The sequence below is a fragment of the Ictidomys tridecemlineatus genome, chromosome 6 (assembly GCF_052094955.1).
Source record: "Ictidomys tridecemlineatus isolate mIctTri1 chromosome 6, mIctTri1.hap1, whole genome shotgun sequence".
In the NCBI taxonomy this organism is placed as follows: Eukaryota; Metazoa; Chordata; class Mammalia; order Rodentia; family Sciuridae; genus Ictidomys; species Ictidomys tridecemlineatus.
This window is the reverse complement of record NC_135482.1, coordinates 188,568,945-188,595,821: the sequence shown is the minus strand read 5'-3', so window position 1 is coordinate 188,595,821 and position 26,877 is coordinate 188,568,945. Positions and strand designations below refer to the sequence as shown.

General features: G+C 38.7%; 1 protein-coding gene across 24 annotated transcripts in view; it reads left to right on the top strand.

Annotated features, from left to right (window-relative positions):
• Positions 1-26,877, top strand: part of Dock9 (dedicator of cytokinesis 9) — a 286,979-nt gene that overhangs the window by 58,229 nt on the left and 201,873 nt on the right. For 3 of the 24 annotated variants that reach the window (XM_078016258.1, XM_078016251.1, XM_078016246.1), the window contains exon 1: positions 10,687-11,245. The exons of 6 other annotated variants lie outside the window; for them this stretch is intronic. In XM_078016258.1, coding sequence (XP_077872384.1) covers positions 11,084-11,245 — 162 coding nt within the window. In that variant the 5' untranslated portion in view covers positions 10,687-11,083. Of the gene's footprint in view, positions 1-10,669; positions 11,246-26,877 lie in introns of those variants that run through there. 15 more of the 24 variants (XM_078016268.1, XM_078016257.1, XM_078016252.1 and 12 more) reach the window with 9 other exon arrangements.

The window sequence follows — 26,877 nt, the reverse complement described above, 5'->3', positions numbered from 1 at the left end:
TGGGTTTTAAATTTCAGGCCATGAGCCCTCTGTGGTCCTGAAAATAGGTTGGTGGGCTCTGAACTGTTTCCCCTCTCTTTTCCAGTGAACTGTAATAGACTAGGGAAGCCAGAATAGCAAGTAACAGGGTTAACACTTGGTTGTCAAGGTAAATATTTTTATACATATTTGCTGCATCATAGTTTTTTTTTTTGGGGGGGGTGGGGAGGGTGTACCAGAGATCGAACCCTAAGGCACTCCACACTGAGCCACATCCCCTGCCCTATTTTGTATTTTATTTAGAGACAGGGTCTCATTGAGTTGCTTATAGCCTCGCTTTTGCTGAGGCTGGCTTTGGATTTGTAATCCTCGTGCCTCAGCTTCCCGAGCTTCTGGGATACAGGGGTGTGCCACTGTACCCAGCTACTGCATCATAATTTAAAAGGCATTTTTTGAGATGATCCATGGTGACAATACTTGAAAGTTACTGGTCTAGGGGGCTGGGATGTGGCTCAAGCGGTAGCGCGCTCGCCTGGCATGCGTGCGGCCTGGGTTCGATCCTCAGCACCACATACCAACAAAGATGTTGTGTCTGCCGAGAACTAAAAAATAAATATTAAAAAAAAATCCTCTCCCTCTCTCTCTCTCTCTCTCCTCTCTCACTCTCTCTTAAAAAAAAAAAAAAAAAAAGAAAGTTACTGGTCTAAAGAGACTTTTGAACTTCTGATTTCTTTTTCCCCAATCCCCGTTGGTTTAACCTGTGTTTATTTCTCAGTCTTGCTCCACATGGTGTCAGTGTTGGCCACAGTCCTTCAGTGGGCCTGAACATGAGGATGGGCTTCTCTGAAAATTTTAGTTGTTTGGAACAAAATCTAAGGATGGCTACCCTGAAAGATGGATCACCTATAAAGCAACTTTTCAAGTTGTTTAAAAGATTGGGAACATGAAACTGAATTCTGTGCTCAATATCTGGCATGTAGCAGGAATATCCCATATGCGACACTATTAAACAGATGTTCCCAGCACTTATATGTTCCCAGCAATTATATATGTTCTTTATATAATTTTTAATCTTTAAATTTTACATTAAAATTTATATTTAAGGTTTAAAATTCTTGTATAGGTCAGGTGACTAGACTGGCCTAAATGAAACTAAGTTTCTGACTTAAATAAAATTCATATCCTCTGTTAATCTCTTTCTATCCCTTCTCTGATTTTTTTTTTTCTCTGAATGGTATTTTTCTTGGATCTTGAGAGCCTGTGGTTCAAGTACAGATGAAAAAAATCTGTGAGAAAATATCTGCAAAACAAATTTCTTTGAATGAATTTGGATAGATGGCTTGGCCCTCACACTCAGACCTTGCCTTACATAATGAATGAACTGAAGTTATTGACCAGACAAAAGGTTTCTGTTAAACGTTCTATGAATTTTTAAAAGTGTTTTATGAATTTAAAACACAATAGCTTTAACTGGCTCTGGATGAAGAAATCATCTTACTCTTCTCTCCTTTGCATACACAGTACCAGGAATGCTCTTGGGAATTCACTGTATTAGATGTAGTGATGTGTTTTGGAAAGATAACTGTATCAAGCATAGATTCCCTTCAAGAGAAATGCAGTTTTGTAAGGATGCACCCCCTTATATGTCCTGTTTCTTTAAAAACTGTCTTTATCAGAATATGATTCACATGTAATTTACCCATTTAAAGTAAAAAATTCGAAGATTTTCAGTATCATTCAGGGTTGTGCATCCATTACCATAGTCAATTTTAGAACATTTTTATTATCCCCCAAAGAAACTCTGGACCTCTGAGCCATCACCCCCAACCATTCAGCTCTGTAGTTCTAGGTAACCACGAATCTACTTCCTGCCTCTATAGGTTTGCCTGCCCTGGACATTTTATATATGACTTTCTTACGAAGGACCCTGTGATCTTTCACTACTGATTTCTTTCACTCAGCATAATATTTTCAAGGGTACTTGGTATTATGCCAATATCTTCTTTCTTTCTTTCATTGAATAGAATATAACTCTTTTAACCACTTAAAGAACTGCTGGATTATTTTCTAAAATGGTTGATCTATTTTACATTTCCACCAGTAGTACATGAAGGTTCAGTTTCTCCACATTCTCACCAATGCTTATAGCTGCCATTCTGATTTTAACCATCTATTGGTTACGAAGTAGCATTTCCTTGTTTTGACTTGAGTTTCCTCAAAGACTTTTTACTTTTTTATTGTTTTTTTTTCTTAGTTCCTGTTTTTAGTTATAAAGGAGGGATGGCAAATTCTGGAATCTGTTCAGTTCTTATGTTCAGGGTTTTTTTTTTTCTGCCTTAAATTATTCATTTCTCTGACTTATTTAAATCCATTTAAGCATCAGAGAGTATTTGATCAAAGTAGCACTCTTTTAAAATAAAGGCAAAATTAAACCATAACTTAGCTGGTTGTATTATAAGAGAATCTAATGAAGGTTCTGAATTTTGTATTTTTGTGAAAAAGAAATTAAGAATTTGAAAGATTCATATAAGAATGAGGTTTAATGAGTGTCTGTAAGAAGAGGTATAGGATACATCTAATTTCTTTTTACATGACTAGAAACATGGACAAGGGAATATATACTTTGTGGTTTTTTTCCCCTTCGCTTTTAAAAAACATAAGACTATTTTAAAACATTATTATTCTCCTAATGTTTAGAGAGATAATCACTATATTTCTTACTACTTTTTTTGATTAAACTAATTGAAAATCTGACTGAATTGCAATAATTTTGAAAAATGTGAAACTCAAATCTGTTTTATATTTTCCTGTTTGTCCCCAAGAAATATTTATGTTGAGACAATATTTCTATTATGTCACAGTGACAATAAAAGAATTAAGATAACTGCTAAAAATGTAAAATACAGTAATTTAAGTAGGTAGAATCTAAATTTTAGTCTCTTTACATGTCAGCCAAAGTTCCATATTTGAAGAACATACTGCTTCAGGGGTGCATTTGTATTGTCATTGTGCTGCACACATAAACATTTTTTATTGTTTAAATTTATTATAGCTGGATATTATGTGATCTGTTCAGATGACTGCCTAAAATAGAATTTCCTGGGAAGAGGCTGATGGAGGCCAAGATGAGGTCACTGTGAAATTCTGATTTCATTATGCTATTGTGAGTTTGCTCTGCTTCCTTGTTCTTCATTTAGTCTCATTTACAGCTGGTGCGTTTCTTGGTGCTTCCTGTGCTTACTGTGATCCTTTGTGCCATCAGTCTCCCTCCACCAGCAACCTCCTGCAGAGGTGTTCAGGGAGGTGCTTAGACCAATAGGTGAGCTCCTTTGGCAGCTTCTCATATTTGACACTGAATCAGCATATAGGGGTTTATTGGTTTTTCTTCACAGAGCTGAGCTCCTATAGAAGCCATGATTTTCCTCCATGAACTCCCATAACAGTAATTGAAGTTCAGCCCCTGCTTGCAGCTTCCCAAGCTGAGAGGTCAATCCACATGGCTGAGTTAATTTGTTCTTTGTAGCTCTCAAAGAAAATGGTAGAAGTTGTCTACAAATCAGAAATTTAAATAGCTGTCTTTTTTCTATGATGTTCATAGTTAGGAGGACTTTTCCAAGAAGGTCAGTAACAAATTGAATGAGGAAATAGAAAATAAAATTATGAAACCTGTTCCTCTAGCTTCTCTGCCCTTGTGAGGGGCTGAGGGGCCCCTCCCAGCTTTGTTTTTTTTTTTTTTTTTTTTACCTCGCCTGTTTCCTGAAGTGATAGGAAAACAGTACTCAGTAAGTTGAGTTTCTTTCTTTAAAAAAAAAAAAAAAATTATAGGGCTGGGGCTGTAGCTCATTGGCACAGCTCTTGCTTTGCACATGTGAGACACTGGGTTCGATCCTCAGTACCACATAAAATAAAACAAAGACATGCTGTCCATCTACAACTGCAAAAAAATTATCATCTTAGCCATTTTTAAGTGTATAGTTCAGTGGCATTGTGTGCATTATTCTTGTATAACCATCCCCACCCCTCCATCTCCAGAACTTTTTCAAATTCCCAAACTGAAACTCTACCTATTAAACAACTTCCCGTTTCCCCTCACCCAACCCCTGGCAACCACTATTCTATACTCCATCTCTAAGAATGTGACTATTCTAGGTACCTGATATAAGTACATATATATTTATCTTTTGTGTCTGGCTTATTTTATTTCGAATACTGTCTTCAAATTTCATCCATGTTACCACATATTTCAGAATTTCTTTCATTTTTAAGACTGAATAATATTTCATTGTATGAACATACCACATTTTGTTCATTCAATTATTGCTCAATGAACACTTGAGTTTTTCCTACCTTTGGCTGTTGTGAATATGCTGCAGTGAGCATGGGTGTGTACATATCTTTTTAAGTCTTTATTTTTATTTTATTTTTTGTGTGTATATGCCTAGAAGTGGAATCACTGGAGCTTGTGATAATTCTGTTTTTTGAGGAGTTGCTATATTATTTTCCACAGGGGTTGTACCATTTTACATTCTTATCTGAAAATAAGTTGATTTTCTTAACCCACACTTTTTTCTTTTGGATATTTTTCTTATTTTAAAAAACTTTAACTTGGTCTCTTGTCTAAAGAAACAAACAAACAAACTCACTCATTTCTTTTGAGAGATTCTGGCCAACCCTGGAAGAACACTTCCCTTTACCTTTTGTCCATGGAGTCAAGTTGGGTTGCTTTAACTTCTTTTCACATGGCCACTCGGCTTGCTGGGTGCTCAGTATCCAACAGAGACTGTTCTCCTCCCTAGCATTTCAGCACTAGCAAGAAGAAACCTATGTTGCTTTGTGCTCTGTGCTTTTGAGAACATTTAATTACTATTTTAGCAACAGATCTCACTCCAATATTTTATGTGGTCATGCCTCTCTAAGAATACATTTTTAGAAAAAAATAATTTGTTTCACAGCAGTGATACAGGTGGAGAGTGCAGATCTTAGGCTCTCAGGGAGTCTCAGGCTCCCATCTACACTCCTGCCTTTCAGGTCTGCCTGTTCTCTCTGTTCACCTAAAGGTAACTGTCACTACTGGCATTTTAAAAATGCTCTGATTCTGTGATTGTTTTGAGATGGGGATAATTGATGATGGATACAGTTAGATATGCTGTAAGGTGCTTAGTTTTATGTCCTTGAAATACACAATGGTAAGGTATTTCACTGTAAAAAAAAAAAAAACACAACAAATAAATAAGATTATTTATTTATTTTTGGTGCCAGGGATTGAACCCATGGCACTTAACCACTGAGCCAAATCTCCAGTCCTTTTTATTTTTTTAAATTTTGAGACAAGATCTTACACAGTTGCTTAGGTCCTTATTTAATTGCTGATCCTGGCCTAGAACTTGTGATCCTCCTGCCTCAGCCTCCTGAGCCCTGGGATTACAGGCGTGTGCCACCACGCCCAACTCTTGGTTTTTAATAGCATTCTTTAATTTTCCTTATTTAAAAAAAATTGCTGAAAATTTAATTCCTTTTTCCCACCACCTCTCCTAACTCCTAACTCTTTTTTCATGTTTCAGCCCCATTTTTCTCTTTTAATAATTTTTTATCTAGAGAATTAATTTGTAGTTTGAGTTTATTAAATCTTAAATTCTGATATCTTTGAATTTTGTGTCAGAGATATTTGTAGTTTTAGAGGAATTACCCTGATTTTAGTCTTAATATCAAGGAATAAAAACAAAACAAAACCAAAACACTTTGTCTCTGGGGGTTGGACGTATAGCTCTGTAATAGAACCCTTGCTTCTTAGGCATGAGGCCCTGGGTTCAATCCCCAGCACTGAGGAAAGAAAATTAACTTGGGACAGAAAGGGAAGATAAAACACTTCTTTAGCATGTGATATATACTAGATCATATGCCATGCACTCTATTTATATTTGATGGTATTGTTTGAGTATCAAATGAATAAGGCCATGGGAAGCCAACTTACCTAAGATTTCTTTGCTCATCACTGCACTGCTGTAAGAAATATGGACTGTTGGGCTGGGGATGTGGCTCAAGCGGTAGCACGCTTGCCTGGCATGCGTTCAGCCCGGGTTCGATCCTCAGCACCACATACAAAGATGTTGTATGCACCAAACACAAAGATGTTGTGTCCGCTGAAAACTAAAAAAAAAAAAAATATTAAAAAATTTTCTCTCTCTCTGTCTCTCACTCTCATACTCTGTCTTTAAAAAAAAAAAAAGAAAAGAAATATGGACTGTCAAGGATGAAAACAAGCTCTTCCTGTGGACTGGCTATCAGAATGAGATTTAAGTAGAATGAATGACATGTTGAGTTCTACCCATACTCCATTTAGTTAGGTTTTGTGATATGTGGCTTTATCATGTATGATATGTTATCAGTATGTGAGATCTTCATTTCAGCCACTGCAGAATGGAGAAAGTTTCACTTTCCTCCCAGTCTTCAAGGTAGAACCAAGGTCTGACCTAGTAGAAGACATCTCTGTTTGAAATACAATGTTAATTTCAGTTTGTAGTTCTAGCTTTTCTAGGTGTTATTTTGCATTTCTCTTTATCCATATATTTTTGGGGAAGTAGTAAGTAAATCCACCAATCAAATTAATTTGACTTTTAAAAGACATTTAAAACAGAGTGACAGTTGGCAAGGAGAGAGCTGCAGATGGGAGCAGAAGTTCCAGATGGTTCCATTTTGAGAGGGCTCAGAGCTTGGGACCTGTTTACTGTGGTCTGTGGCTGCATGGCTAAGTTTGTTGTGACCCCTGGGGAGGCCAGCAGATCTTAACCATACAGGCTTTCTGGTGGTTTATATAGCATATAGCCCCTCACCCAGGTCTGTAATACATACCCTGAGGGCAGCCCCAGCCATCTTAGTGTATTCCTGAGAACTGGGGACTAAGCAACATCCAGGAATTGTTAAATTCTTCAAGCAAGGTAGTTGTTTTAAGTTTTACAGAAAATCCTTGCGAAGCATAAAACAGTAGGTACTTGCCATGTCTCAGTTGTATTCTACCTATTATCTGATCTGAACCTGGTAACCTATGGGGTCAGGAGAGAAGGTGTCATTCCTCTCCCTTTCCTAAGTGTAATAATATAATACACTGTTGAGACCATTCTGCAGACAGGGTGGGTACTATGTTTTCTACCACCAAATTTTTTTTGGATGTTGAGCCTAATGACATCATATATACCCCCATGAAATGGTTTCTGGGGACAACAGTGCAGGTCCCAAGTAGGTCCCTGGAATGAGTGGCTTGGGTGGACATGGAAAAGAGACTGGCTTGGGGATTTTGTAATCATCTGTAGGGTGGTATGGGGGTGAGGGTTCCCCTGAGTGTTTTGAATTTCCCTCTGGTGCCAAAAGGAGGCAGCACTTGGATTTACTTATCCACATGTCCAGATGTGCCACAGAAGGGGTAAGGCTTCAAAGCTACCTGCATCAAACATCAAAAATGGAATCAAGGCCTTTATCACATTCACCTTTCATGTAAGTCACTCTATTAAGGTGTTCAATTCAGTAGTTTTGTTAGTATAGTTATAGATCGTATGTTTTGTATAGATAGTGTATATAGCCGGGTGTGGTGGCATGTACCTGTAATCCCAGTGGCTCAGGAGGCTGAGGCAGAATGATCGTCAGTTCAAAGCCAGCCTCAGCAATTTAGTGAGGTGCTAAGCAACTCAGTGAGACCCTGTCTCTAAATAACATACCAAAAAAAGGGCTGGGATGTGGCTCAGTGGTTAAGTGCCCCTAGTTCAATCACTGGTACCAAAAAAAACAGTGTACATATATTGCCACAGGTTAATATTTACATCAATACAAATTGATTAATATTTAAAATCAATACAAATTCTATATATTAGAAACACTGGTTTCTGAACATTTTAATTATCTAAAGCAACATTCCCCATTAGCAGCCATCCCCATATTCTCTCTCCCATTTCCTAGGTAAGCACTAATCCATTTTCTTTCTGTATGATTTCATATTCTGGACATTTCATTTGAATGCAGTCATACAATTGAGTTTGTGACTGGTACTTTCACTTACCTTGATGTTTTTCAAATGTATCTGTGTTATGGCATGCATTGGTACTTTGTTCCTTTTTTTTTTTTTTTTTTTTTGGTACTGGGGATTGAACTCAGGGGCACTTCACCACTGAGCCACATCCCCAGCCCTATTTTGAATTTTATTTAGACACAGGATCTCGCTGAGTTGCTTTAGCACTTTGATTTTGCTGAGGCTGACTTTGAATTTGTGATCCTCCTGTCTCAGCCTCCCAATGTGCTGGGATTACAGGAATACTGGTGCTTTGTTTCTTTTATGACTGAATGATACTCCACTGTATGGATATGCCATTTGAGTTTGTCTTGTTGAAAGGTGATTGATTTGCAGCTGATGTGATGATGGGAGAGTCTCATTATTAGTGGGAAGAGGGTGTTTGGATCTCAAAAGGGAGTGAAAGACAGACATCCAGTCTTGGGAGCTCTGTAAATTAGATGTGATATTTAAATATATAAGAGTAAATGTGAGCTCCAAATTGAAACATGTACTCTTCAGGTGGCTGCATTCGTTGCCAATAGATACCATCTATGTCTTCATGTTCTTTGATGAAATTCGTAGTAATTATCATTTCAGCAACCCAGAATCATTTTGATGCAGAAAAATCAGTGAAACCAAATAAAGATAACACACCTCTTGAAATGTTTGTTTCGACTTGCTTCTATTAGCTTGAAACCCACTTTTTGACCTTTTGACTCTGTTTGTTTTATCTTGCCCACTAACTTTTTGCTTGAAAAAAAGATAAATATTTAAAATCCATACAAATTGCTTAAGTGAGGTCTGATAAATAAAATTGTGTAACTTTATTTTAATTTTTCAAAATATTTATTTTTTTGTAATCTTAGTTGGACACAATAACTTTATTTATTTATATGTGGTGCTGAGGATCGAACCCAGGGCCTTGCACATGCGAGGCGAATGCTTTACCACTTGAGCCATAACCCCAGTCCCCAAATTGTGTAACTTTAAAGTATACATTGTGATGATTTCATCTGTCAAAATAATTACCAGAGTCAAGTTAGTTAACACATGTATCACTTAACCTTTTATTTTTAGTGGTGAGGACACTTAAGACCATTAAATACTAATTTAGAGTTTTAAAAATAAATCAAATAGAATTTATCACCAGTTTCAAATTTGCTTGCTTATCATTTATAATCCTTTGTAAAGTTCAAATGTTGTCTTTTGGTTCTCAAGTAATATTCTTTAGCTTCTATACCCAGGATGTGTGAAATGGGTAACAATATTAAATTTCTAGGTATCATCTTTATACTGAACAAACTTGCCATTTAAGGTGTTCCTTGAAGTATGGAAGTGAGGTTAATTCATGGATATTTCTGAGTTCTCAAGAGAGACAATTTAACCCATGTGTTTAGTGTTTTATAGCCTCTAGTTTTGTTTCTGTATCAATGAGTTTCCATTGTTTATCTGCCTGTATTGCAATATCTTGTGAAGATTTGTATTTCCTGGTAACAGATGAGGGAGTAATCTTGAGTCTTTCAGTTTTCATTTAATAGAATCACCACTTGGAATTGGAATGTTCTAGGCCCTATAGAGTTATTGTTTTGTGCATGTGGCCAGTATCTCCACCCCTTTGATCTTGTGTGGCTGTTAGATACACTTTGCATAAGAATGCAGGAGTGATAATAAGCCTAGATTTTTGCTTTTCCTTGTGGCTAAACTAACTATGCAAAATACACATTTTGAAATCATATGATTTAATGTTCTGCTTTTACTACATGGCCTGGGTTTCTCTTACCTTCCTCAGTTCTCAGTTGTTCAGGTTTACTTTCACTTGGAAATCTATAGGTAGAAAATGAAAACTGTTGCCTTGTGAAATAAGAAATAATATCAGAGCAGATTAAAAAAGAATGATGCCTTTTTTTCCCTAGATTCATGTTGTGAGTGACAGGGTTTCCCTGTGTGTGCATCATGCTGTTTTTATATAGTTGGCTTTTTATTTTTTAGGAAGGAAAATAGCAACAGGCAATGTGATGTATTAATGACAAACTTTCCTATGAGCCACTCCCAAGGATTCACATGAGATAGTGTAGTGTTACTAGGTTCAGTTTGCAATGGAAGGAACTGATTAGGCACCAAAAATAATAGCCATGCTGACTTTGAGACTTCAGCATGTTTTTGCCATTGCATTCTGGAGCACTGCTTCAGAGGCACCTGTGCAGCCAGGTGGGCTATTCCTTTATCCATGTTCTCATTTACATCTTTTGGTATCGGAGATGGCAGACTAAGCAGTGTAAACTTGCTACTCCTTTTTAGCAAAGAGTGAAGGTAGGTAGAAGTCAAGATCCCCACGGCAATGTTGTGTTCCCTTGCGGTTTGCTGTCAGCAGGCTGTTACCCATACATGCAAAAGGTTGTTTGAAGTGCACTTACGTGTGTTTCCATAGCAGCAGTCATCTTAGCAATTTCACTCGTTTTGGACTTTTTTCTCTTTTGCTCTCTTTTCCTTGCTGATGCAGGATTAAACAAACAGCACATTTAGGTCAAGGAAAGAGATGTTTGCTAATATAGATGCTAGGCTAAGCATTCTGGGAGAGTGATTTCTTGCAGCAGATGAACATTCTTTGTGCCTTCCAGCAGCATCTGCAGCAGTGTGGCTGTCTGGCACTGTCTTTTTCATTTTGGGCAGGTTCTGAGATTCAGAACAATCCCAAGCAAATCACAGGAGCCGGCAGTTTTTCAATAATTCCATGTAAACCTTTTGCATATTTGTTCTTCGTATTAACAGTGAAGCAGTCCACTGGAAAATGATACATTCAAGGTCTTGGTGCGTCTGAGGTGTGTCATTCTTATTTTTGCACCACCCACCCCTCCTGTTTGATACCCGGAGTCTGGATTTTTTTTTGTCAGGCTGTTGGGCAGGAGCAGATTCTAGTGTGACAGCTTGGAGCTTCCCTTCTGTTCCGGTGCCGGTAACTGCTTGTCATGAAGATGGTACAGTGGGAGACCGTGTCTGAAGAGCCAAGGAAGATGATGTGGAAATGGAGTAGAGATTGCTAGAAATCTGAGCTTCCATACCTTGGGGATGGGTTGCACTACTAGTGTGATTCTGTTCAAAGGCATCCGAACCGTTTTTGAAAGAAACTGTGCTTATATGTGCAAACAGCAAGGAGAGAATAATGCCCTTGATTATACAGCATACAATTGGACAAAAGAAGATTCAGAACTATTGATTTCTTCCTGTCTGGTAAATGCTGTTTTGCTTAATTAACAAGGAGCTTAATGATGATAGGATAAACTAGTCTTTATTTGTAAAGCAAATATATTTATTTTAATATGTTTATGTATGTATAGCTCTGTATAAATGGGTAATTAGTGACCTTGTATTTAAATTTTGAGATGCCTATATGTTTGAGAATGTCATGTATTGATCAAAGCTAAATCCATACAGAGAGGAGCATGAGGAAGGTATTTTATGTTGGAGTAGTTTCTGAGGTAGCTTTGTGAGCTTGCGTGTTATTGATACAGTTCCAGAACTAATACTTGGCAGAGTGTATATTCAGGGTATTATATATGTGACCCTTTTCCAGTGATAGTGCATTACTTAGTCCCTTTATCTTAGCCTCTTACTTGGCTAGGTTTTTCTTACTAATGGCTTGTGGTCAGTCCTTTGGTTCAGGTGGAATTTTTAAAGGGAGCATGAAAGAAAACTGTAATGGGTGTGAGAAGAATAATCATAGTTTCATTTTTTTAAAAACCAAACTGTGATTTTTTGCGTGAAGATTTATGAGAGTAATAGGAAACTTAGTTTGACACCACAGGTCTGTGTTCTATTCTCCCTTTAGTTCCAAGAGGTGTCAAGTCACAGATGGGTGTGCCCCTCGATGGCCTTCGTATTACAGGCCTGAGGAAGCCACAAGTTGGTTTCTTCTTTCCTCTGGATGCCTTGCCATTTTTCCTTCTGTTCTTATCACAGTTTTGTCAAAATGAGTGGGGACAAATACATGTGTTTTAGTGAGTAAGTGAGTGTTGGTCGCAATCGTAAGGCAGGGCAAGGTGTGCAGAAACACAGAAACCCTTTCTGTTGTGAAGCTGTCATTGGAGCCTGAGCACAGGGTGTGCCATGTGTACCTTAGGATCAGATCTGGTTGTCACAGACCGCAGGATCTGGGAGAGAGGATGCATTTTGTGAGGAAGCTTATGTGATGTCAGCACTCCAAATACTTGGGAGGAAGAAAGGAGAGCATTATTTGAGGTGCCAGATGCATTTTGGAAGTCATGTTATGTGTTTGTGGTATGGAATTTAAGTGGTGCTATATTAACTGTTAAATATTTTAAGCTCTGATGTATTTTGAAATATACTGTGGAGAATAGCTGGTATCTGATTAGGAGGAGTAGCTCATTATAGTGCTTTGTTCCATAATGTACCCACAGTGTACACTGTAGTGTTCCATAGTATACCACAGCTGAAGACCTATTTGGGTCAGTTATTGTGATGCCCCTCCCATGCCACAGGCTTGTGCTTCTTTGGCCAGACTGACTTTAGGAAAACTCCATCCCCCACCCCCATTATTGCAAGAGAGAACTGTAGCCTGCCATGGGCTTTATCAGAGTACGGACGCTGCTGCTTTGCAGTGGATTGGCTGCTCTCTGTCCTTCACCCTCACCTGTACCTGTATGTGTGCCAAGATGCTGCTGGACGGAAAGATCCTAACTGGTCTCCTGCTTCTGTCCTTGTTCCCAAGGGCCTATGCTCCATGAAGCAGGCAGAATGGTCCTTTGGAAAGGAATGTAAGGCCACATTACTTCTCTGAGCAGGATCCTTTGGTACCTCAGGGTCTAAGTTCGTCTTTGGCATCATCCACCAAGCTTCCTTCTCTCCACCCATTTGCTTCTTTCACTTTCCTTCTCCTCATTCTTCACCTTGCTCTGGCCTCTTAGGCTGCCTTACTGTCCTCTCTTGGTGAGGCATCTTCACCTAGGCATTGCCTGACCCTTACCTGAGCTCCTCCAGATCTTTGCTCAGATCCCCTTTCTCAGTGAGGCACACTGTGTAACCCTGCAACACCTACAGGGAGCCTTTTCCCTGTGTCCTGGTAACATAGATCTCTACCTGACATATTCCTCATCCAGAATAATAGCATATGTCTACTTATAGTAATTAGCGTTACTTAGAGTACACTGAAGAACAAGATTCATGGTGGCTGGGATTTTTGTCTGTCTTGTCACAGTTCTGTTCCTAGTAGTTATCTTGTTGTAAGAACTCAATTAATGAGTAAGTTCGGATTTTTATGGTCCTGAACTCGGAGAAGCTGCTAAGAAGTTTGGTTACAATTACTCTAAAACTAAAGTTTTTTTGTTTGTTTGTTTGTTTGACCTAGGGTTTGAAAGCAGGGTGCTCTGTTGTCAAGCTAAGTTCCCAGCTCTTTTGTTAAAATTTTTTCAAGACAGGATTTCTCTAAATTGCTGAGGCTAGCCTTGAACTTAGGATTTCCCCCACCTTAATCACCCAAGCAGCTGTGGTTACAGGCATGTGCCACTATACCCAGTTTTTTTTTTTTTAAATCATATCTTATCTCAAACAATAACTGGCTTACCTTTAAAAATCTTTTCTAGTTGGTTGGCCTTCCAACTCCTTAAGGTTATATTTGCCAACCCTTTTATCCTGGAGCTGGTTCAAGGTTGAATATTCCCTGGGTTTACGATGATCATGATTTGGTATTTTATTATGCAGTCTTTCCTTATAATTCAGGCTACCTCTGTTGAGACCTCTTTCATGGTACAGGCATTTGGGAACCTTATTGTCCTTCGTTTTGAGACATCCAAACTCATTCTTAAGGGAGCCCTGCTCATTGCCACTCTTTTGGGTCACCTCTATGCCCAGGGTAGGCTAACCTTATCTTCAGGCAGACATTGGTACTTATCAGGGTCCTTTGCCTTGGTTGGGAAGGTGTCTATCCCACCTGCAGCTGGGTGGTGACTCTCGCCTGTGGTTCTGCCTAAAGTATCAGTGGGTAAGAGCCTCAGAAAGAACAAGCTCCCCTCATGCCCTCAGTGCAGTCCTTGGTGGAGGGAATGTACCATGTGTGAAGGATAGCCTGAAGGACTTGAGGCACCCATTATTCCAGAGACTCTTAAATATCCCCATCCTCTGCCATCAGGCAGAAAGCTGCATGCCTGGACTGCCTCATTTTGATCTCAGCTGAATTTCTGCTTTTGAACAAAGCTTTGTGTTTTTGTTTGGCCTGTACTGAAGCACATTATAAGAAAGATTCTATGGAAGGATCTTGAGGACATTGCTTACTTGCTTTCAGAGCACTAAGAAGCACTGTAGTATAGAGATTAAGAGTATGGACTTGAGCTAGTCTTTGATGTGTGAGGCCCACATCCACAACTTAATAGCTGTGTCACTTTGGGTAATGTGCTTAACTACTCTGTTCCACACCTTCCTTATTTGCTAAAGGAGGATAATAGTACTTCATCAGAATATTAAATGAGTGAATATGCCTAAAGCTCTTAGGACAGTGTCTTGGACATAAGTGCTAATTGTAAGCTATTATTATCTTTATTTTTTAGTATTTCCTTTATGGTGAGCCCTGAAAGAAATCTTTTTTCTCCCTATTCTGGATCATTTTGTTTTTCCTGAGAGACTGCTTTTTTCCTTTGTTTTTCATATATGTGTATGTGTATCTATCTCTATACATTTATATCTGTATCTATATTGATTCTTGTAACTGAATTTAGCCTTCAGTTAACTGTTAAAAGAAAGCTTAGCTCCCAATATAGGACCCAGTTCTACAAGAGGCTCTTTAAGAATGATTCCTCCCCACGCCCCTGGAGACAAGGTCTCGCTGTCCACCCAGGCTAGTCTGATTCCTGGGCTTGGGATCCTCCCGGCTTAGTCTCCCAAATCCTGAGTAGTTGGAAATACCAAAATGAATTTTTCAGAATGCCCTTACACTTTGCTTCCTGTTTTCCTGTGTTATCATTTTATCATTGTCTGCTTTCTTTTATTTGCTTCTTGAAGTTCTCCTTATCTTACTTGGCATGTATAAATCATTAAATCACTTTAAATCGTTTTGGCATGAGCCAGTATAAATTAATAAGCTAATAGAGAAGCACATAGAAAAGGAAAAGCCCCTTTACCATCACTGAGGATGGCTCTGAAATAAAAACCATGCTTGGAGGGCAGACTTTAGCTTCAAAGGCGGGGACCATACAGTCTCCTGCAGGAAGGTTCTTTTCGTGTTTAAACAAGTGAATCAGCCCTATGATGGGTGGTATACTGGGAAATGGACTTCTCTGACAGGTGTGGAATGACTGAATTTCAAATTTAGTGCACTTAAAATTTATCTTTTTTAAAATATTTACTTTTTATAAGTAATTGGACACAATACTTTTATTTATTTATTTATTTATTTTTATGTGGTACTGAGGATTGAACCTAGGGCCTTGCATATGTTAGGCAAATCACAACCCCAGCCTTTGACCAGTAGTAATTCTACCATAATGAGGCGCAAGACTTAAATTGGGATAGATTTTATTCCCAAGTATAGATTTTTTTTTCCTAAAGTATTTTTTTCTTTTCTAAGTAATTGAGTGTATTAGTTCAGCTCATTCAGGAAATTACCTATTGCTTATTTGTGCTGAGCATACAGAAATGATGGGGTGCTGGCATCCTGGTTGTCGTGGCACTGACCTGTAGGATACACAGTTATTATCCATGGACAGGAAGCTGTGGCTCAGCCTGTGTCCTTTCAGGAGAGGACGCTTGTTGCGTTTTTTCCACGTCTGGGAAGGTTTGTGATGGACCTCGCTTTATCAACTAAGAATTGACCTATTTTTACTCATAGCCAGCAAGGTCATATTCTACTCCCTTATTGTGACTCTGGAAGAAGTGAATATAGGTGAGGTTATTCTGTGACTTTTTTTTTTTTTTTTTTTACCATTCTAACTGAAGTGGAATAAGTTGCTTAGTTGTAACCTTGACAGCCTCTAGAACCCTAGAAACCCTATCACCTGCTTAATAAATAACAATAATGAAGGCAAACTACTTGAAGTCACAAGGGCAATAAACAAACTTACTTGTCTTCAATTTCTTTTGCAGTATGTTGGGATAATGCAGCTCTAATTTTATCCATTGTGAGTTAATATTTAATCTTTTTTGTTCTTATTGCCTCAGAGCTCCCAAGGTTTTCACGATTCTGCTATTAAGAATTTGCCAAATGTCTTCAGGATGCCTTCGGACTTTATTACCATGTAGAATTTTATCAAACTACTTTAGTTTCCCTGGGCCAAACAGTTCTTCCTAATTTAAAAAATTTATTGGCTTTGAAAATCCTTTGACTTAGCATGCACTTATTTAATAGTTGTTTATTGAATATGTACAGTGTGAAAAGAGAACAGAATTGAAGGCAGTTTGATCTCCAGTCAGCAGGACCCTTGTCTTATGTCTGTGTGTAATGGTGGTGGTGGGGGAGTTTGGAATGGGGACAGAGGAAAGTGATATTGTCAATGATGAGTGGTATCTGAAAGATGGCAGAATGCCTTTCAGCTTGAGGCAGTTGGGGAAAGTAAAGACTAGGTTTTGATTGTTTTAGGTGTTCTTTCATGTCCTCTTGCCCTGTTCTACATGACTTGTGGTCTAAGGAGGGCAGGATCCTGCCCTTCAATGCCAGTCACTAGGACCAACAACACTGTGTTCCAGGTCTGATTGTGGGACCTTGATGTTGGGTAAGTTGTTATCTTTTTCCTTTTACTTCCAATATCATCCTAATGGTGGCTGGTAGATTCTGCTGTCTGTTTTGATCACAACAGTAAATCAAGCTGATGTTTCAAGGAACAATCTGCTCTGAATTCCTAGATACATTTCCTGCATTAGAGTTGAGGTTGCCCTGCTCTCAATTTGCTGCCTTTTTTTTTTTTTTTTGACTGTAGCCAACATGACTTAGTGCAGTAGAGGATAGGGCCTTCCCCCAAAACTTTGTTAAAATTCACCATCTTATTTATCAGTGGGATTCATTTATTTTAATATTTATTAAATTTTAAACAAGTAATAAATGTTTTTCATAGAAACTGAGCAATTTCACATCCATTAAACAGAGATAACTAGTGATTTAAATATTTTCAGGAAAAACCATCCTAAATTTTGTCCTTGTAAAGCTCTGTTCAGCTGGGCATAGTATCCCATGCCTATAATCCCCAGCAACTCAGGAGACTCAGGCAGGAGGATCACAAGTTTGAGGCCAGCTTGGGCAATTTAACAAGAACCTGTCTCCAAAAAATAAAAAGGGCTGGGGATGTATATGGCTCAATGGTAGAACGCCTGTGCCTTCAATCCCCAATACTACAAAAACAAAACAAAAAGAGCAAGAGCAAAAAAACCCCTCTGGGGGCTAGAGTTGTAGCTCAGTAGTAGAGCATTTGCCTAGCACAGATGAGGTGCTGGGTTTGATCCTCAGCACCACAAATAAATAAAGTAAAGGCATTGTGTCTACATACAACTAAACAACAACAACAAAAAAACCCCAAACATCTCTGTTCAAGAAAATGTATAACAAGTGACTGTGGTTTGAACTGTGTCTTCCTCCTACCAGATTCATATTTTGAAGCTCTATTCTCTAATGTAACTGATTCAATTCGGAGATGGTCTTTAGGAGATCATTAAGATTAAGTGAAGTGAAAGAGTGGGCCCTTAATCTAATAGGACTGTGGCCTTCTAAAAAGAAGAAGACCTTGGTCTTCTGCTTCATTCTGTCTCTGAACACCTAGAGAAGCCAAGACATGGGTCCCTCACCAGAATCTGACCGTGCTAGCACTCTGATCTTAGACTTCCAAAGTCCTGAGTGTGAAAAAATAAATGTCTATTGTTTAAGCCATTTGGTCTATGATTTATTTTATTTTATTTTATTTTAGTACTGAGGATTGAATCCAGGAGTGCCTAATTATTGAGCCAGATCCCCAGCCCTTTTTGTTTTGAGACAGGTTCTTGCTGAGTTGCTTAGGGCCCTGCTAAATTGTTGAGGGTGGCTTTGAACCTCATTTTCCCAAGTCATTGGGATTACAGGCGAACAGTTAACATTTTTTTATGGCAGCTTGTGCTAATACACAAGTATAATAAGAATGTTATTATGGCATATACTCTTATATTTTGCCTTAAAGAGACTGTATTATTAACTCATCTTTCCATGTCAATAAGTATACATTTGTATCTTATTCTTAATGGTATAGTTTCCTTTGTGGATGTAACATTTTTTTAAATTTATACTTACTATTCCATTTCTTTATGATTGTAAATGGCATGATAAATGTCTATGCATATGCATTTTAAACACTTATCAGATTGTTTTCTTGGCAGATTTTTGGACCTAGGACAGCTAGATCAAAGTATATTTACTTTACAAAGTATTTTAGTATATCCTATATGGATGGCATGATCCTCTAGGAAAGGCTATGTTAAAGTTTTTAAAAACTTAAATAAGTTTGTTTTCCCCTTGTGTCCTTGTGTTTTCATTTTTGCACTTTATGAAGCTATGATGGGGTTAGCTATTGAACAGAGTGTAGTGACTTAGATTGCTATACATGTAGGCAAGTTAGCATCACCATATTTAGGTTCGAATTAGTACCCATTTTGCCTCTGTTCCTGGAAGCAAGACCACTGCCACAGAGTGTCCCAGGAGAATTCTGAAATGTTCCATTGTGGGGCTGGAATGCATTTGGGAGGTCTTCGCTCTTTTAGACTTGTTATTGCTATTTCAGGGAAATTCAAAGGGAAAAAGAGCAGAAATACTAAGTAGGAGGAACCTAAGTGAAGCTGTTGCTACTTTGCTCAAATTTGACTTTTTCTATAGTTAGAGCTGTCAGTTTGTATTTCTCTGATGGCCTTAGTGAGAAGTAACAACTTTTTTTGCTTTTTAGAAGTTAACATTTATTGTTTTTCATATTTAAAATACATCTTTATTATAGAAAATCCAGACACTACAGAGCAGAATAAAAGGAAAACCAAAAATTACCTGTGACCCCACAACTCAGAAATCATTGCTGCTTCATATGTGGTGTATGTTTTCTGATATTTTTTCTTTGTATATGCAAATATTAGAAATGGGATAATATCCCATAAATAATTCCTGATGCCTTTTTAATTTACTCTTTATTATGGACATTTTCTTATGCCTATAATGTTCTGCTAAAACATAATTTAATATACACATGTTATGTCCATTATAATGTATGTATGTACTAGAAGTTTAAAAAAAATCCTGTTTTTAGGCATTTAGTTGTTGTAAATTAGGATCCTAGAGGGCATTTTGACCCCAAAATACATGTGTGTCTCTCTAATTTTTGTAGGTTAGATTTTAAAGGTAAAGTTGTTGTTAAGGCAGGAAGGAATTTTTAAAAGACCATTTAAGGCATATTGTTTTATTTGTATGATGATTGATCCAAGTTATATTCCTAGCAGTGACTATAAATGTTTGTTTTATATATAGTCATTGCTAACATTTGGGCCAGTTCAAGAGACAGAAGATATACTTTTTAAACTCAATTCTTTGTTATACTTTAAATCCTTTGCTATATTCATTTAAGATATTCTGTTTTGTTTAACTTGTTTATGGTACTTGTTTTACTATAAGAAGTTTAAATGTATATCTAATACGTAGGCACTTGTCCTGTGTGATTTCTTCTGGGACATTTATGCTGAGAATTTCCTGTCTGAGCTGAGATATTCACCAGCATTTTCTTTTGTAGTTTATTTGTCCTCCCCCCCTGCCCCGCCCCTTCACTCTCTCCAAGGTCAGCAAACTATAGTGTGTGGGACAAATCTGGCCTGCCACTTATTTTTGTAAATTTAGTTTTATTGGCATATAGTTATACTTATTTATTTATATATTGTCTTTGTGTGCTCATACAGTAGAAAGTTGAATCATTATGACAGAGAGCTATCATATTTACTAGATAACTTAAAATATTTGCTAGCTGTCTCTTTACAGAAAGTTTGCTGACCACTGCCTTAGTTGATTTAGAATTTATTTGGGTATATAGTTTAACTGAGGTCCTAATTTGATACTTATTTTTCCTAATCCTATTTGTTGAATAACCCATTTTTTACTCATTGGTCTGTGATTCTACATTTATGATATTTTATATTCTTTTATCTAGTACGCTTTGCTTGAGTACTATTCTGTGTGTTTTATAAAAGCAAAGTTCTTATCCAGTTGTCGTTTTAATAGCAGTTCAAGAAAAATGGAAACAAATTTAAAGAGGAAGACATAAAATCTACATTTTAAAGATAGAAATGTACTGTACAAGATTGTGAATTAAGTAGTCTTATAAAGCATATGTTGGCTAAGATTTAGAAGCTAAGGGTTAAGGTTTGAGTGCAGAGTTAAATATATTTGTAAATTTATTTCCTTGGGAAATAGCCTGTTCAAAAAGCAGATCAAGATGTTTTTATATGGACTCTGGTGCATTTTGATGAAAGAAGAATTCCATCATGGCAGCTGGATTCTACAATATCCTTGATTCTATGCTTTATTGTAATCTGGTCTTTACTAACAGACGGTCTCAGCAAGATAAGAGCAGGGGGAGCTACTAAGGTTTCCAGACAAAGTGCACATGTGTCTGCATGAGCTCTGTCTGTATCTTTATAGATGAAGCATAGAGTTTAGTCTTTTATACATTCTACAAATTCTAAATATAATTAATATCCCTTCTCACTTAGATTTTACATGCATATGTGAAGGTTTCTGTGTGAGTATGTGTGTATGTGAAAGCACATATGACCGTGTGTTTGTGTCTGTATAGTTTTGTTGTCAGTTAAATTCTAGAATATTGGATGAAGGGGCATTTTACTGGTTTTCAATTGTCCATGAATAATCAATTTGAGGATGCATTTCAATCCCGGTCAAGGAAAGGCACATATTTTGGAAAACACAAATATATGTGACTTGTTAACCTAAGCAGAGGAAATAGCTTGGAGCTATTTGCCAACTGAGATTTCCTTTTCTCTTCTTGAGTAGATTCTGCCTTGTCAGTGTCTCCATGGTGAGAGTTTGTTTATAGGATTCTCAGATGTGGGCTTGGTGGCAGTCTTGTGTGCTAAATAGTTTTACCATTAGGCATGTTTGGTTTTACTTGTGCCTTTTCTAGGCTTATGAAATAGGAATCAGTCTTAGAGGTTATTTTTATTTCTCTGTGCTTTATTGTTGAAGAGCAATTGGGTTAGAATCAAACTTTACCCCCTATTTCTGCATTTATCAAATAACCACCTAGTTCCTGGTAATCACAAGGTGATACAATATGAATAAGCCACAATTCTGGTCTCAGAGATTCCGTAAAATTTGCAAGAAGGATGTGGTTGGGATGGAGGTAAGCACAGGTACCAGTAGAACCCACAAGAACTCATGACAGGAGAATTTAACCAGATGAAGGGGTAGTAGAGAAACAGTTCTGCAGAGGAGCAAAGTCCCAGGGAGCAGAACTGAGGCCTTCTTAGAGTTACTAGTAATTCCACAGTGCTGGAGAGGACTTATTGGACTGGAGAACAACTGGGGGGGCAGGTAGCAAGGTGCACAAAGACTGGAGAGAGGAGAAGGTACCAGATCACCATGGGTCTTATTGAAACTTCATTCCTGTATCAGAGGGGAGCCATACACTGAAGGTTTAAACAAGGAAAGACATGGTCAGATTCATTTTTTAAAAGATCATTTAGACTGCTGTATGAATAGTAGATTAGGGACAGGGGAAGTCTGAAAATAGAACCACTAATGAGGAGCTTGTTCTAACAGGGTGACAGGTGACAGTGGCCTGAATTAAAGTGGTCATGGAGATGGAGAGAAGTAGCAGGATTTAAGAGGGAATATAATGAGATCTGGCAATTAAAGCAGAAAGGAAGGAGTTGAGAGTATTTGCATTTCTGTCTTGGACATTCCTAGGGTGCCATGGCTGAGCTGGAGACATGAAGGAATGGGTTGAGGGAAGTTGGGATGGAGAAGATTCCCTCTGCAGACATGCTATGTGTGAGGTTTTGCATATTGAAATGGAGGCATATCCGAGTCAGTGGGGGATGACTTGAGGATCTCAGCAGAGATGGATATCTGGTAAGGAAGGCACAGGAGCAGAGGTCTGCTGGAAAGGGACTCAGATATAAAAATGCCCAGGACCCTGGGAAGGGCTTAGGAAAAGGAATTGGAAAAGGTGTGTGGAGTTGTGTGGTCTGTTAGGCCCAGGACAGCCTGCTTTGCATTTAGAAACTGGATTATAGTGAATGAATTACTCAGAGCTCTAAGAAGTTTGCTGGAGAATGTTTAAGCCTCTTGCTTCTAATTTGCCAACACCATCATCTTTATTGTTCATTGAATCCTTTAACAAAATATGTTATATGCCCTTCTAGATGCCACAGAATTCCTAAGTTACTTATCCCGTTTTCTGCCCTTCAGAAGGAGCTTATGTAGGAGACTGGGGGAAATAACTGATTATTGAATAAAGCCATCTTTTTGCCTCTTACTCCTTCTTTCCCATCCCTCCATCAAGGTAGCTCTCATTTATTGGTGTTAACTAGCTATCACTCACTGTCCTAAACTCTTTATGTCTTCCTACTCATTTAATCCTTGTGACAAGCAGTAGGGTGGATACTGTGGTTGCTTAACCTTTATTTTATAGATGAGGATACTAAGGAAGGAAGAAAAGGGCAAACATGCTTAAAGTTGTGCAGTTAGTAAGAGGGCCAGGGTTGGAACCAGTCATTTAATTCCAGAATGGTGTGTTTTTAACCTCTATACATAGTCCTGCTTGTCAGATTGCATTTTCAGTGTAAAGGCTGAGTCAGGTTGCGCTGAGAAGCATTCAGAAATGAATGAACCCTGCAACAGCCAAAGAGTAAGAAAAAGACATATACAGATGAATAGGGAGCCTGGTCTAGCTTGGGAAACAAAAAAATGAACATTGATAGGGGAAAAAATGCTATATTCTGTGTGAGAGAAAAGGTTTGTGAGAACCTGCTTACCAGGAGTGGCAGAGCAACATTAAGGAGCAGGTGATGTTTGAGCTGGGTTTTAAGGTTAAACAACAGTGTCTGGGAGGTTAGGGTGTGGGTGTGGATGGGAGATGTTGCACCTGAAGTGGGGAGCATGTTCTCTGGTGTTCAAGGAAGGCTGAGGAGTTCAGAGCCTGCGGTCAGGATGAGCTAGCTGTTTTGTAGAGAGCTGCCCGTGTGGACTAAGCAGTTTGTGTTCTAGCCTGGAAGGCTGCAGGGGTCCCTCAGGGTGTTTTTAGACCCTTTTGTCATATTGGAGTTGGATCAGGATCAGAAAGGCATAGACTAGGGCTGGGGGGCCAGGGATAAAAGCTCTGAGCCCCATGACTCTTCACACCCTAACATTGAGGGATGGAAGGAGAGGGTCAAATGGAAGGTCAAGATACTTTCTGGAGCTAGAATTTACTTGACTGTTGCACCCTGAAAGTAGACCAGGGAGCAGGGCATGACATTGCCCAGTCCTCCAACCCATTAATTAGATGCAGACACAAGAGGGGCAGATCCAAGAATAGGTGGTGAGTGGAGAGAATTCCCGAGTTACTGTCAGGCTCCCTGAATTTGAATGCCCGAGGAGCCTTCAGATCAGATACAGCAGGTTCAGCTTTTGAAGGGCTGTGATGTTTTTCCAAGTTGGAGTCTGTCTTTAAGAAAATAATACAAAATGACAAATGCCAAGTGAGATACAGGACCTTGGGTGGAGGCCCTGCAAAGGAGATCCCGAAGCTTCCCTCACTTGGCCACTGTCTCATAGCAGATATCTCAGTCTCCTGGGGCTCTCCCCTCATGGCGCAATGCCATATCTTGTGTGATGTCAGGAAGGCCCCAGGTTCTTCTATCGCAGCCATCTGCTGGTTGTCATCCTATTTAGACCTTGAGAATCAGTTCAGGTTACTCCATGGTGCCTGTGGTGTGTCTTCTGATTTTTCTACAAAAATTACCCTCTTCCTCTTCCTAACGCACAAGAGAAACCAAAAGGAAGAGCCACAAAGGCTCATGTTGTGGGATGAGGGCTCTATTATCACTATCCCCTCTGTAAAGTGGATGGAAATATACTCTTCTCTATTTAAACCATCTATAGGAATTGGGGGCTTTGTACCTAGGCAATGTAGCACTTCCCATGTTTCCTTTATTAAAGACTTCTGAGGAGATATTTTGCCAAAATCCTCTCACCTAGAACAAAACATTGGCTGCATTTTAGCCAGCAAAAGAGAGGCAGTACATATAGGTAATTATTCCACTAATAACTTAGGGATCTCCCTCCTCCATCAGTGCCTCATCTTTCTGGTGGCCACCTCCCACCCTAGGTGCTCACAGGCTCCACCTTCCCTCCTTTCTCTTCACTCTCAGAACTTAACAGTTCTCTGTGTGAATGATCTCAGCTAGATGTTAGGCTCTGGTCTGATTTTATGAAGTCACACTGTTGTATATATAGCTAACAGACTGATATCTGCCTAAGGGAGTTTGTAACTAAGGGTGGCACTGGAGGTGATTCTGGGAGGCTTTGGAGCATTTTGTCATTCATTTTCAAACTGCAGAATAAATGGAGTCTGTATGCCAGTGAGCCTCTTTGTGTGACTGTGGGGTTTTATTCTAATTACTGAAGGAAAATGTTATCTCATTTTATTTCCTGCTTTTCTAAATAGGTAACAGTTTTTGCGTTTGATTTTTCTGGAGCAAATTGCAAATGTTTAATCAGGGAAGTCATTGGGCTTTTAGTGAGTAGCCTCCCCATCGTGTCTTGCTCCCTGAAAACTTGTCCTCTACCATACTTCTCTACCAAACTCTCAGAAAGATGACTTTGGAAACCTAGCACCTTGCTTTGGGAAAATTGGCTGCTGTTCTTCTGAAGTAAAAATACCTACAGATTACAAAACGGAGCCTAAAATCCTGGGGGTTTTGTAAGAAGGAGCACTAAGATGTTGTTTTTTTAATTGAAATCCATGACCGCTGGTGCTCTGGATTCTCTGTTCAGAACCAAGTGCTCCGTCTTCATGAGGACCTGACAGGGCAGTACAGAAAGTACAGGAGAAAATTGAAAGGAAAGGAAGTTAGTGGGAAGCATCTCCTTCTGTACGTGTTTTCTCCCAAACCCCTCAGTCAGACCAGACCATCTTGTGCTTATAGATCTGATTTGGGGATCTGGTGGTGTGGGACTTTGAAGGCAGGTAGAGCCTTTAATATTTTAGCTTTTTCCCCAAAATCGGTTTCATTGTCTTATTTTGGGTTCTTCTTTGCCACTGTCGTGGGTGGGATTTCATCCATTCTTCTTTGCCAAATAATAAACAAAGCTATGTTGAAGGTGCCTGGGAAATTTGATGCAGTAGAGTTGATGCTGAGTGTCTGTTTTCACTTTTCATCCTCTGTATTTAGCCACCTCTTAAACTGGCTGTTGTGTTACAGAGGATGCAGGCTGCTGTCCAAATCATACTCTCTTGTGACCTATGTTATAAAACAAGTGGAAACTCTGATAGTTTGTGCAGATGCATGTTTACCTAAAAAATACTGGATACAGTCCAAAGGCAAAGTATGTGGCAATGGTCTTAATTTTAAAAACAATCTCTAGCTGCATCAGACATTTAAAACCTCAATCATTTTTATAAATTATAATCACCTTTTCTGTTTGTTTTTTTTTTTAAAACAACTGAAAAATAAAGAAACATTGAGGGTAAGTTTTAATCTATCTTGCAGCCCTGGACATGTAGGACTGGCTTGAAGGAGGCAATCAGAGAATTCGGGAAAAGGCCTGAATTTTCCTGAAATGATAAAAGATGATATTGAAACAAGTAAGAGAATTTATTTAAGAATTTCTTCTTCTAAGGAAATGAATTTAAAAGAACAGCTTAAAATTATTTTTGCTTTCCTTCTTAAGAAAGAGTTAAGTTATCCTTTCCTTGGTCACATGTGTGTGTTTGTTCATGTTCATAAGCTGCTCCTATGACACATGTTCTGGGCCGGCCAACCACCCTCTGAGCATGTGAACAAGATTAATTAGTTGGAAAGACTGTTGAAGGAACTCAAGGAATTGCCACAATAGGTTTTTATTTCCAAACTGTGTATTGTCTGAGCTTTCTGAGCCTATGGCTCTTTTAATTTAGGTTCAGTCTATTTATCACTAAAGTAAAAGGGGGTGTTGATACATCTCCTTGATTTCCTATTCACCTTTTAGCTATGGACAAGTGATTTATGCACCAAAACTGTGATTCTAAGCTTTTTTCCCTTTCCTTCTGTCCCAGGGACGTGACGGCCGTGTTCTCTACCACCCACTCACTGGGTGTTTGGGATCATAAACTGATTTTGATAATAGCTCAAAGTGAAATGTTAATAGGAAGATGAATCTGGTTGCTGAGATTCATAGGCACATCTTGATGGTGTTGGGTTTATGATAGGCAGCTTGGACTGTAATGAGAGTAGCTTTGTGCGCCTTGAGTTTAAGCAGTTGGGTTATCAGCAGGTATGTGACCTACCCCCACCCCCAACTTTTTTCTTGTTGGCATTGGAGAATTGAACTCAGGGGTGCTCTACCCCTTTTATTTTTTATTTTGAGACAGGGTCTTGTAAGTTACCTAAGCTGACTTCAAAATTGCAATCCTCCTGCCTCAGTCTCCCAGCTTGCTGGGATTACAGGCATGTGCCCAATTGTGACCTCCCTTTTGAGAGTGCTATTCTTATAATGTTGGGTAGCAGGTAGATGGAGTGGCTTGGTTGGACTGGCAGGTAGGGAGGTTGGTCAGAGGAAGAGGTGCTGACCAAAACCATACTTCCTGTTACCACAGGTCTTCATCTTTAATGTATTTTACCAAGTCTCTGGGTCAAAAACTCTTTTTAAAAAGAGTTTTGGCAGCTGGGCT